General features: G+C 45.3%; 1 protein-coding gene across 6 annotated transcripts in view; it reads right to left on the bottom strand.

The window, feature by feature from the left end:
- Window positions 1–12,976, bottom strand: part of ctbp2a (C-terminal binding protein 2a) — a 137,135-nt gene that overhangs the window by 48,037 nt on the left and 76,122 nt on the right. For 2 of the 6 annotated variants that reach the window (XR_001329193.2, XM_014204375.2), the window contains exon 1: window positions 640–3,021. The exons of 2 other annotated variants lie outside the window; for them this stretch is intronic. Coding sequence is in view for 3 of the 4 variants with exons in the window: in XM_014204375.2 (XP_014059850.1) it covers window positions 640–2,629 (1,990 nt within the window). In the remaining variant the exon portion in view is untranslated. Of the gene's footprint in view, window positions 1–639; window positions 3,023–12,976 lie in introns of those variants that run through there. 2 more of the 6 variants (XM_014204365.2, XM_014204384.2) reach the window with 1 other exon arrangement.

The following is a 12,976-nucleotide window of genomic DNA, read 5'->3' as shown; positions in this document are numbered from 1 at the left end:
TCCCGTGGAGGGGACACCGATCCCGTAGAGGTTATTAAGTTGAGATGTTTATCCATTGTCAATCCAATACAAAGGCACATACACAGGTTAATAATAAGCAGAGCTCCACACAGCCAAAGGGTAGATTGAAATGATGTGAAAGCAGCAAAGAGATAAATTCATATCAATCTACCGAAAAAGTATCTCAAACACTTCAACGTTGAGTGGGAACCAGATAAATAGCCCTTTTCGGGCACTTGGTTAAAGAGCACTGCATTACAGTATCCTGTATTCAATTCATGCCAAATAGCTGTCATAAAGAGAGCAGTTTCATAGCCTTAAATATTCAACTGTTATTTGAGAAAGGTGCTATCATGATAAGGGTATAAAATAATTATTAATTTGATTGCAAAAACACAATACCTAATTGTTGTCTTAGAGTACAGAGCGAATGGTTATCTAACCAGAGCTTTCATTTCAAATAGAAAACAATCTATAACTAAAATGTTTTATATAACCCAAGAGAAACCATACTCTTTCAGTAACCATACTCCTTCAGTAGCCAACAAATACACTACAGCCAAGAGACATTCTATACAGGAGGACTAGGGGAGAGGAGGAAGAGGAGGGAATGGTTGAGGGGATAAAAGTAAGCTTTACTTGTATCTGGTGATGCCATGGTGGAGACGATGACAGGTGGGCCGGTACGGCGGCTAAGCTTCTGGTTGGTGGCCATAGCACTCTGGTTCTGCATGGTGGTACCCACGGGCATCATGGCTCCATCGGACGGGGTGCCCCCAGCCTTGCGTATCATCTGAGGGTTGGGGTGGACGCTGTGCATGGGCGGCATGGGTTGCAGGCTGCGGTCCCGTTTCATTAGCTCCATGGGCACTGTGTAGTTGGTGGAGTATGCCCTTGGGGCCTGCTGAGGTGACGGCTGGGCAGGCATGGCCACTGGCATTTGCTGTTGTTGCATGGCTTGCATCTGCTGGGGCATGGCAGCCATCATCTGCATGCCCGGCATTATGGGGACACCCGGGTGTTGGGAGAATGCAGACATGGGCCGGGACTGGACAGGGACCATGGCACCATTGTAGGTCCCTGGGGTACGAGGTCCTGGGTAGCCCTGTGTGGTTTCCAGAAGGTGCTGAGAGGGAGCGCTGTTGGGCCTCCTGGCCAGGGCCTCAGCCATGGTGGGGGAGATGGTCTGCATGGTACCAGGGGTCTGTGGTGGCATCAGCCGGGGGTCCATGCCCATGGCCTGCTGGTGCTGCTGCTGCTGGAGGTACATGTCAGAGCGGTGGCTGAAGCTGTTGGAGCGGCCCCGCATGAGGGCCTGTTGCTGGGGCGTGGGAGGGGGCTCTAAGGGCCTCTTGACGCTGATGGCCACCCGCGACAGCACCCGCGCCTGCCCTAGGTTGGGAGCCACTGAGCGTACGTCATTCTCCTCCATGACTGCCAGCATGCCGGTTGTGTCAAAGCCCTGCTGGATAAGTGAGGAGATGGTACTCTCTGAGAGACCCTCGTTTCGAAGCAGAGCCAGGAACTCTGGGTCGGCGTTTCTCTTGTGATCCACTGGGGCTACAGGCGTCTGGTGGGCTGTGGGAGGTGGAGGGGGGAGGGCTACAGGGGCAGGTGGGATAGGAAGAGGGGCAGGAGCAGGTGCAGGTGCAGGAACAGGGGCGGCGAGAGGAGGGTTGGGGTTGTAGGCCTGCATGTTGGGCTGCGGAGCTTGTTGTAGTTGAACGCTGTAGGGCAATGTGCACTCCTGCCTTATCATACCTCGCTGCTGCATACTCCCATCCAGCCCCTGAGTGTTAGGGTCCACCACCAGGCAGGTGGCTGCAGGCTGCTGTCGAGGGTCCATGGGATGGCTGTTGATGTCGGTATAGACCGTCTGGCCAGCTAGAGGGGGTGGCTCAGATGCGTAACGAGGTGAAGAGGGTTGTTCCATTCCATAGTGAGCAGGAGAGCGTTGGCCATCTGGCATCATATTGGCAGCAGCGGTTGCGGCTACAGCTGCAGGCTGATTGTAAACCTGGTTAATGCCATGGGCAGTTGGCGGAGGAGGGGGAGGAGGAAGAGGAGAAGAAGACAAAGGACCCGGAGGTAAGGGCCTCCCTCCCTGTCCCTGGTCCCATGGTGGCCGTCCCACTGGGTTCATCCCGTAGTGGGACGGGGATCTGTTGAGCGGGTGAGGCTGTTGCTGAGGCTGCTGCTCCACCCGGTAGAAGCCCCGGGGGTCCTCCGGTGGTCGGGGAGCCATAGCAGGGTCATGGGGATAATAGTCCTGGGAGGCGATGAATCCTCGGTGACTGTTAGCCATGGGTGGACGGTCGTAGTTGTTTAGCTCAGGGACTGAGCCCTTTCTCATTCCCCGGGGATCAGTAGCGTAGCCCTGCTGGCTGTACAGAGAGTCCTGGTAGGAGTAGGGGTCTCGTTTCAGATCCAGGTCCGGAGGACGCATCCCAGGGGGAGTCTCGTAGTAACCTCCTCCCTCAACCCCGTAAGACAGCGAGTTTCGTCGACCCGCTATCCTGCCTTGTTGGTCATACGCGCTTTCTCCCCCAGCCCACTGACCCTCATTCCCCCCCAGGGTGTCCCAACTGTGGGAGCGACCGATACTCAACTGCTTGCTGGCGACGAGCATTGGAGAGAAAAAAACTGGACAGCTTTACTGAGGACAAAAAACAAGCAGGGAGTAGTTGGTGTTTTCTTTCAAGTCTTCAGTTACAATTTACATCAAAAGAGTGGGAAGGAGGGAGGGAGGACGGAGGAGGAGCAAAAAGAGATGAAGCAGTGGGGTATATTGTTTCACCTGATATCCAGTTGTAATTTTTGGGGGCTCTTCTGAGGTCCTTTCTATTCAGTGGCTCCCCCTTGACAGGCAATCCTTGAATAATTAATCTATGGAAATATTGTTGCTAGTTGTGAGAAGGTAGAGGATACTACACTGTGCAAATGCTGCAAAGGCAGCCCCAACTACTCCATTGAACCACAATGACAGGATCCGTACTTGTGCTGGCCACCAACCATGTAGGCTACCCGATGCGGTGAGAGGAAAAAAACACGAAAGGAGGGAATATTGGAGGGGGTGGGATGGGATTGTAGGCAGGGGCTTGTACTAATCCAGTAGGGTTTATCCTTCCCCTACTCTGGGACATTTTACCCACTCCGGCGATTGCTATGAGGGATTACAGTCTAAATAAAGACTGCTTAATTCTGCTGCCCATCGTGACGTTACGTGAACCAACTAAAAAGTATCTCTGAGGATTCTGCTCATTTACGTAAGGGCAAACCTCCATCCAAATCTGTGGCCCGGGACACTTACCTGGGTCTGATCACTTGATTTTGTTGTCAATGACTTGCTGGGTCTCGTTCAATGAGCAGGAGAGATTTACACTACCCCGCTAGTAGCCCTCAGGCAGGCAGGCGGGTGATTGAAATGAATACAGATCTCCCTGCTAAGTCTCATGTGCCATCAGGAAACATCAAATCCACTCTGATTGGACACTAATCCGTTGCCTGGGCCGACGCTGACAGAGTGACCACGCAACTCCTGTGAAACTCCTGTCACACTCTCCCCCCCTCACTGAGAGGACCCAGTAAATGTCACAAGACAACTGGCACTCTGAGGCACAGAACCCACAGGGGGCAATGAGAAACTGACTGCTAAAAACATTTGAAAACATTATTAAAGCATGCTGCCTGCCATCCTTTACAAATAATAAGCGTGAAAGAAAGTGACGAAAGCAAGGCTTGTCCTCAAAGCAACTATTTGCGTGTACAATTATTGGATTAAAGCCATTTGCTCCAACCACAATCTGTCTACCTGCTGTTACCACAGAACTCCACCCAAAGCATTGCTGATCCCCTTTACCAAGCGAAGCTCTGTATCTAGATTTTGCCCCTTGTCAGAGAGACCTGGGAGGAGAATGCAGTTTTTGTCACTACACGCACACTTCCCTAAGCAATCCTTGAAATCCTCTGTGATTCCTTCCTATCCTCCCAGTCCCCCTGTTGTACATCATTATTTGGCCTACCTACCTGCCTGGCCAGCTGACACTTGATCCCTGTTGGAGAGGTTCCCTGTTAACTAATGCATGAGAACAGATGTTAAGGCAGAGAAGACGCCTCCATTTTCATTAACCCTGTCCTGGGATCAGTGCTGGGGCATCATGTTTTCTGTTGCTATGACAGCTAGGGACCCTCTCAAATATCCCACCTTGTTGACATATTATACTCGAGTTTACCCTGCATTCGGTTTTTAGACCATCATGAAGACCTGCTGGATTGCAGTGGTGGATCGTGCTATCGTTCTTTAATCAGTGTTGCGTAATTAGGATGAGAAGCGATAACACTGCACAGGATGTCAGAGGAAATGCTAAAGCACCCAATGTTGTTGCATTATGGGTTGAGAGGAAAAGGGGGATTATCATTGATAGGGGAATTGACTTCAGACCAACTGACTTTTCCCTGTGTTTTTATAGTTCCAGGAAACCATAGTTGACAGAAGGAAATAAGGCAAGTGAGATGGAGAGAGAGGGAAATGGATGGATGAGAGAGCAAGAGACAGGAGGCAGCTGGGGGCACTGATATTAAAATGAGAGCGAGAGTTTCTCAATTCAGTTTCATGCTTGAATGAATAGCAGGGTGAAAAGTAAACTAATTAAGTCTTTGGGGACTTTGGGGAAACCGAAAGGCATACACATATGTAGAAGCATGCACACACTTATCTATAAAACAGCAACCCTACATAGCATATGCCTTGTGGGAATAGGATTCAATTCACTTAGCAAAATCTAACAATAATATTGGTCACTGGAAGCCCTTGTCCTGCCGCCAACACACACCCACGTAGACTGTGTACAACAACCCGTGTTTCAACTCCATCAGGGTAAACCTAAACAGCGCTATTCCCCTATTTTATTGATTTCCTTCAGTGATCTGGTTCCCAAGAGTGTGCTAGACTAGACTACACATCTTTATCAAACAGTCAGGATGGAACAGTTCTAGACAGAGTATGTGTGTTCTGGGTTTGTAGATCTAATCATAAAGTAACACGAAGCAAAGACACTGTCGACAAACCAAGGATGAAGGATCACTACGCCTAAGTATACACAGGACATTAATGGGATAGTTCACTCACTCATCTTTGCACGCTCTTTGGAGCATAGTGCCTTGGAAAATGGATCGCCACGCTGCGGCCAGGTCCCAGGCTGGTGTGATGTTGAGTCCCAAGGTGTGTACAGTCGTGGCCAAAAGTTTTGAGAATGACACAAATATTAATTTTCACAAAGTCTGCTGCCTCAGTTTGTATGATGGCAATTTGCATATACTCCAGAATGTTATGAAGAGTGATCAGATTAATTGCAATTAATTGCAAAGTCCCTATTTGCCATGCAAATGAATTGAATCCCCCAAAAACATTTCCACTGCATTTCAGCCCTGCCACAAAAGGACCAGCTGACATCATATCAGTGATTCTCTTGTTAACTTCTCTAGGGTAGGGGGCAGTATTTTGACGTCCGGATGAAAGGTTGTGCCCAAATTAAACTGCCTGCTACTCAGGCTCAGAAGCTAGAATATGCATATTAGTAGTAGATTTGAATAGAAAACACTCTGAAGTTTCGAAAACTGTTTGAATGATGTCTGTGAGTATAACAGAACTCATATGGCAGGCAAAAATCGGAGAAAAATCCAACCAGGAACTGGGAAATCTGAGGTTTGAAGTTTTTTCAAGTGATTGCCAATTGCCTATACAGTGACTTAGGGTTCATTTTGCACTTCCTAAGGCTTCCACTAGATGTCAACAGTCTTTAGAACGTTGTTTCATGCTTCTACTGTGAATATTGAGCGAACGAGAGGGCCTGGAGTCAGATGAGTGAGGAAATGACATGAGCTCAGAGGCGCGCACTCACGTGAGTGTGAGCTGTGTTCCTTTTCTTTTCTGAAGACATTGGAATTGTCCGGTTGGAATATTACTGAAAATGTATGTTAAAAACATCCTAATGATTGATGCTATACATCGTTTGACATATTTCCACGAACGTAAATATAACTTTTTTTGACTTTTCGTCGTGACAGATTTGCACGCTTCCTGCGTTTGGAGTAGTGGACTGAATGCGCAAACAAAATGGAGGTATTTGGACATAAATTATGGACTTTATCGAACAAAACAAACATTTTTTGTGGACCTGGGATTCCTGGGAGTGCATTCTGATGAAGATCATCAAAGGTAAGTGAATATTTATAATATTATTTCTGAGTTTTATTGACTACACAAAATGGCGGGTTTGGTTTCGTTTCGTGTCTGAATGCTGTACTCAGATTGTTGCAAAGTGTGCTTCGCTGTAAAGTTTTTTTGAAATCTGACACTGCGGTTGCATTAAGGAGAGGAGTATCTATAATTCTTTGAATTACAGTTTAATATTTTATCAACGTTTATGATGAGTATTTCTGTAAATTGATGTGCTCATTCACCGGAAGTTTTGGGAGACAAAACATTTCTGAACATTACACACCAATGTAAAATGGGGTTTTTGGATATAAATATGAACTTTATCGAGCAAAACATACATGTATTGTGTAACATGAAGTCCTATGAGTGCCATCTGATGAAGATCAAAGGTTAGTGATTCATTTTAGCTGTATTTCTGGTTTTTGTGACGCCTCTCCTTGCTTGGAAAATGGCTGTATCGGTTTTTCTTGTCAAGGTGATGTCCTAACATAATCTAATGCTATGCTTTCGCCATAAAGCCTTTTTGAAATCGGACAATGTGGTTGGATAAAGGAGAAGTGTATCTTTAAAATGGGATCTAATACTTGTATGTTTGAGAAATTTGAATTATGAGATTTTTCTTGTTTTGAATTTGGCGCCCTACTATTTCACTGGCTGTTGAATAGTGTGTCCCGCAGGTGGGACGGTCACATCCCACATACCCAAGAGAGGTTAACACGGGTGTGAGTGTTGACGAGGACAAGGCTGGAGATCACTCTGTCATGCTGATTAAGTTCGAATAACAGACTGGAAGCTTCAAACGGAGGGTGGTGCTTGGAAACATTGTTCTTCCTCTGTCAGCCATGATTACCTGCAAGGAAACACATGCCATCATCATTGCTTTGCACAAAAAGGGCTTCACAGGCAAGGATATTGCTGCCAGTAAGATTGCACGTAAATCAACCATTTATCAGATCATCAAGAACTTCAAGGAGAGCGGTTCAATTGTTGTGAAGAAGGCTTCAGGGCGCCCAAGGAAGTCCAGCAAGCGCCAGGACCGTCTCCTAAAGTTGATTCAGCTGCGGGATCGGGGCACCACCAGTACAGAGCTTGCTTAGGAATGGCAGCAGGCAAGTGGGAGTGCATCTGCACGCACAGTGAGGCGAAGACTTTTGGAGGATGGCCTGGTATCAAGAAGGGCAGCAAAGAAGCCACTTCTCTCCAGGAAAAACATCAGGGACAGACTGATATTCTGCAAAAAGTACAGGGATTGGACTGCTGAGGACTGGGGTAAAGTCATTTTCTCTGATGAATCCCCTTTCCAATTGTTTGGGGCATCTGGAAAAAAAGCTTGTCCGGAGAAGACAAGGTGAGCGCTACCATCAGTCCTGTGTCATGCCAACAGTAAAGCATCCTGAGACCATTCATGTCTGGGGTTGCTTCTCAGCCAAGGGAGTTGGCTCACTCACAATTTTGCCTAAGAACACATCCTCCGAGAGCAACTTCTCCCAACCATCCAGGAACAGTTTGGTGAAGAACAATGCCTTTTCCAGCATGATGGAGCACCTTGCCATAAGGCAAAAGTGATAACTAAGCGGCTCGGGGAACAAAACATAGATATTTTGGGTCCATGGCCAGGAAACTCCCCAGACCTTAATCCCATTGAGAACTTGTGGTCAATCCTCAAGAGGCGGGTGGACAAACAAAAACCCACAAATTCTGACAAACTCCAAGCATTGATTATGCAAGAATGGGCTGCCCTCAGTCAGGATTTGGCCCAGAAGTTAATTGACAGCATGCCAGGGTGGATTGCAGAGGTCTTGAAAAAGAAGGGTCAAAATATTGACTCTTTGCATCAACTTCATGTAATTGTCAATAAAAGCCTTTGACACTTATGAAATGCTTGTAATTATACTTCAGTATTCTATAGTAACATCTGACAAAAATATCTAAAGACACTGAAGCAGCAAACTTTGTGGAAATTAATATTTGTGTCATTCTCAAAACTTTTGGCCACGACTGTAGGTCGTCACCCAAATTACAAAATGACATATTGGTTTGATCTACAAATCGATTAGATTTGTGCCACAAATGTTGAACAAAAGTGAGCCACTTATACAAACCCAGTATTATACATTACAAGTGGAAGGTGAAACAAAATAAATCAATACAAAGCAGAAATACCTCAGTCATCACACAATATTTCTCGGTACACCTTGGCATTATAACTACTATTCTCATTGTTTTGCCACATCAACAGTATAGGTCTTCCTATTCATAAGGGGCTTGGTGTCCTTGGTTGTTTTATGCTTGACATCTGTGAAAGAGGCTACCCACATAGATGCCTATGTTTAACCTGTTGGGTCTAGGGGGCAGCATTTGCACGTCTGGATAAAAAAAATGTACCCGATTTAATCTGGTTACTAATCCTACCCAGTAACTAGAATATGCATATACTTATTATATATGGATAGAAAACACTCTAAAGTTTCCAAAACTGTTTGAATGGTGTCTGTGAGTATAACAGAACTCATTTGGCAGGCAAAACCCTGAGACATTTTCTGACAGGAAGTGGATACCTGATGTGTTGTATTGACTTTAAACCTATCCCATTGAAAAACACAGGGGTTTAGGAATATTTTGGCACTTCCTATTGCTTCCACTAGATGTCACCAGCCTTTACAAAGTGTTTTGAGTCTTCTGGAGGGAGATCTGACCGAACAAGAGCCATGGAACGGTGATGTCCCATTAGACACCTGGCGCGCTAGTTCATGTTGGGTACCCTCGTTCCAATACGTTATAAAAGAGTATGCATTCGTCCACCTTGAATATTATTCATGTTCTGGTTAAAAAGGCCCTAATGATTTATGCTATACAACGTTTGACATGTTTGAACGAACGGAAATATATTTTTTCCCCTCGTTCATGACGAGAAGTCCGGCTGGCTTACATCATGTGCTAACGAGACGGAGATTTTTGGACATAAATGATGAGCTTTTTTGAACAAAACTACATTCGTTATGGACCTGTGATACCTGGAAGTGACATCTGATGAAGAGAATCAAAGGTAATGGATTATTTACATAGTATTTTCGATTTTAGATCTCCCCAACATGACGTCTAGTCTGTATCGCAACGCGTATTTTTCTGGGCGCAGTGCTCAGATTATTGCAAAGTGTGATTTCCCAGTAAGGTTATTTTTAAATCTGGCAAGTTGATTGCGTTCAAGAGATGTAAATCTATAATTCTTTAAATGACAATATAATATTTTACCAATGTTTTCTAATTTTAATTATTTAATTTCTGACGCTGACTTGACTGCCGGTTATTGGAGGGAAACGATTTCCTCAACATCAATGCCATAGTAAAACGCTGTTTTTGTATATAAATATGAACTTGATAGAACTAAAAATGCATGCATTGTCTAACATAATGTCCTAGGAGTGTCATCTGATGGAGATTGTAAAAGGTTAGTGCATCATTTTAGCTGGTTTTATGGTTTTGGTGACCCTGTCTTTGACTTGACAAAACATTACACACAACTCTTGTAAATGTACTGTCCTAACATACTCAAAATTTATGCTTTCGCCGTAAAACCTTTTTGAAATCGTAAAACGTGGTTAGATTAAGGAGATGTTTATCTTTCAAATGGTGTAACATAGTTGTATTTTTGAAAAATTTGAATTTTGACATTTATTTGGATTCAAATTTGCCGCTCTTGAAATGCACCTGCTGTTGATGGAGTGCACCACGGGTGGCACGCTAGCGTCCCACCTAGCCCCAAGAGGTTAATAAGCCCCCTACATCTCACTGTCATTCAAATCCTAGCTCTCTGCCTCAATATTAATAATGCATCTCAGTCAGACAGAGGCAGGGATGGAGGGTGTGTGTGTGTGTGTGTGTGTGTGAGAGAGAAAGCTCACATGCTATGAGCTCATTTGTACTCAGTACACCGCAAGCATGTGTGACCCTAGATCTGCTCTGAGCCTTTGACCCTGTTCAAGGCAACTCCTTTCCTTGTCTTTTGACATGCTACAGCGACTTCGCTAATGTCCCATTACATTTAGACACGCCACTGCTGTAGCCAGCCTTGTTCTGACATGAATACATGAAACAAGGACTAGACATGAATACTGACTTGACATAAAAAACAACTGTCTTACATGCTGACCACACCGCTCACGTTACGTGCACGAGCATTGCATAATAAATGTACACATACATGTTAATTTGGTTCTTTTTTGATGCGTTGCAAGTCCTGCCCCTCCCATCTCCTTATTGGTTTTTAGAAGCATATACCCATGTGGGTGATTGAAAGCAGAACTGAGGTCCACACTCCAGTCGGTGCTGGTAATGCACCTTAAAGTTGGTTGCCAACCGCCATATAAAGTCCACAGAAGAAGACGACTGAAGGAGGAGAGATTACTAGAAACTAAGTTTCCCCTTTTATCTGTGGATTAATTGTCGAGAACACACAATTTTGTGTAACTCAAAATAGGTACAAATTGTACAAATATCCAGGAAATAAAGGACCTTGTGCATTTCAGGTAAAATAACAACCCAATGTTTATATCCCTGGACAAATTAGCTAGCAACAGCACGCTAGCTAGCTAAATGTCCATGAATGTTTCATGTGTTTCGACCTGTCCCCAAATTAATATAGTTGGTTCAGAGTTCATTTTGATATTTCATGGTGTTCTGATCGCGTCTGGTATGGATGGACAAAATCAACAGACGCACGTGCGTGCCCAGTGTAGTCAGCATGTTAATATTCATCCACATCGGTTCACTCATTGCATGATTAAAATGTTGAACACACATTGACAAATGGACGAGCTGGGGCAGTAGGCAAACTGTAAGGGAGGGATTCAATTAAACAGGACAGATTGACCTCAACGCATTGTATGTAGCTATGCGACTCCGATAGCAATACTATGACTGCCTTGTGACTGATCAGATTGTAACAGGGCATGTGGATACTCATGCTAAATGTGGTTGGTCTTACCTAGTCATATCATATTACTTACTATGGTATTCATGTTTCAACAACATCTCTCCAAGATTCCTACACTGCTCAGAGGAGGGCAGTTTACGTTGCAGAAACGGAAAAGAAACAGAAACTAAAGCCGATGGTAGTGATTTCCTCGGAGTCAACCCTGTTACAACTGTCAGATCCTGCATCCCACACTGCTCATCTATCCGCGGTCAATCTCCCATTAGCCCCTCCTCCTTCCAGCCCAGACACAGCTCTGTTAAAGCAGCCTATTGTTTTCTCTTTGCAGTAGATTTGTCTTTCCGAGAACTAATTTCCACGTCTTGAAGGCTACCACACATACAAACAAGCTCCCACAAATACTGTAGAATGTGCGCTAGTGCGCACACACACACACACACACACACACACACACACACACACACACACACACCTCCTACCCTGAGATTTGTGAGATTATGGAACCCAGATGAGTTATTCTCCTTCTCCCCCAACATACAGTCCTCTATGGCCATCTCCATAAGCCCATAAAGGGGCTGTGGGGCTTGGCTGGGAGCCTGGAACACAACCCGGGGGGGGTTTGGTTGGGATGAGTTCATAGCCTGACTGGATGCCAGGAGCAGGGGGTTGGAAGTATCAGGGGCTTAGGCTGTGCTTACAGTCTGGGTAAAAGGCTCCCCTACTGGGGAAGAATACGTCAGGATACCTCTCCTGTTCTCTATCTCTCTAAAAATGTTATCATGGCTGATGGCACAAACACCCCTCACCTCTCCATAGCCAACTAATGGTTTACCATCTGGTGTAAATGTGATGCCATGCATTACCCAGGCAGTTGCTGCAAATTGGAAGTAAATGTTAAGTGACCCACTAACATTGTTAGAGGTTTTGAAACATTTTACAACAAACATTTGTGGTGATTATTTTCATGTACATGTATGTGAAAATAACCACATTCACCATCTAGTTTGTACCGTCACCCTCACCTTCACCCTACAACGTCACTTAGGTCTGACTAAATATTGTGGCACTGTGTTCTGGAGTGCTACCCAGCAGCCGTAGAAGTAGCAAAGCCAGAGCATGCTGGGTACACAGATGGGGAAGACAGACGAAACTAGGGGGCAAGGGAGGGGGCACTCCAGTGTTGGGGAGGTGGGGTGGAGGGCGATGTCGGGCAACAAGCCGCTGCAGCTGGGCCAAGAATAAGATGATGTAGTCATACGCAGATGACAACTGATGTCTGACAGCAAACGTTTCTAACCATCTCATTAAACCCGTTACCCTCATACCCGTATACAGGTTCAAAATGGCAGATTTAGACATTGATAAGTACCTAAATTGGAACGCAGTGGCTGTACAGTAACATGCTATACATGACATCAGAGCTAAGGGTCTCTTTTTCACAGCTCTGTATGGGTTTTTAGTGATAGCCGTTCTTGTTGCGCTCAGTGCTCATATTCAGAAGTTGCCCCCATCCCTCCCACCAATTAGGCAACTTTAGCAAATTGTTTGTTGTCCGAGAGAGGGAAACGCTGTCAACGAGGACTCAATGTATTTTGAAAGATGAGATAAACCAAAACACCCGTGAGTCCAAATGTGCACTTCACATTTCCATATCTTAAAACTTGTGATATACAGTGTCAACGTTTATGATCATTGTGTTTGATGTACAGCTACAAGATGATATGGGGTGATACCCTAGGTTGTCCTGAACTGAATGAGCCTGTTTGTTGTATTGTGTAGAAATTTGGCCACGGACCATGCATCTGAATGCACTCATGACTTAA

This window comes from Salmo salar, chromosome ssa01, assembly GCF_905237065.1.
Source record: "Salmo salar chromosome ssa01, Ssal_v3.1, whole genome shotgun sequence".
NCBI classification, from domain to species: Eukaryota; Metazoa; Chordata; class Actinopteri; order Salmoniformes; family Salmonidae; genus Salmo; species Salmo salar.
The sequence above is the reverse complement of the archived record's forward strand: the minus strand, read 5'-3'. Positions and strand labels throughout refer to the sequence as shown.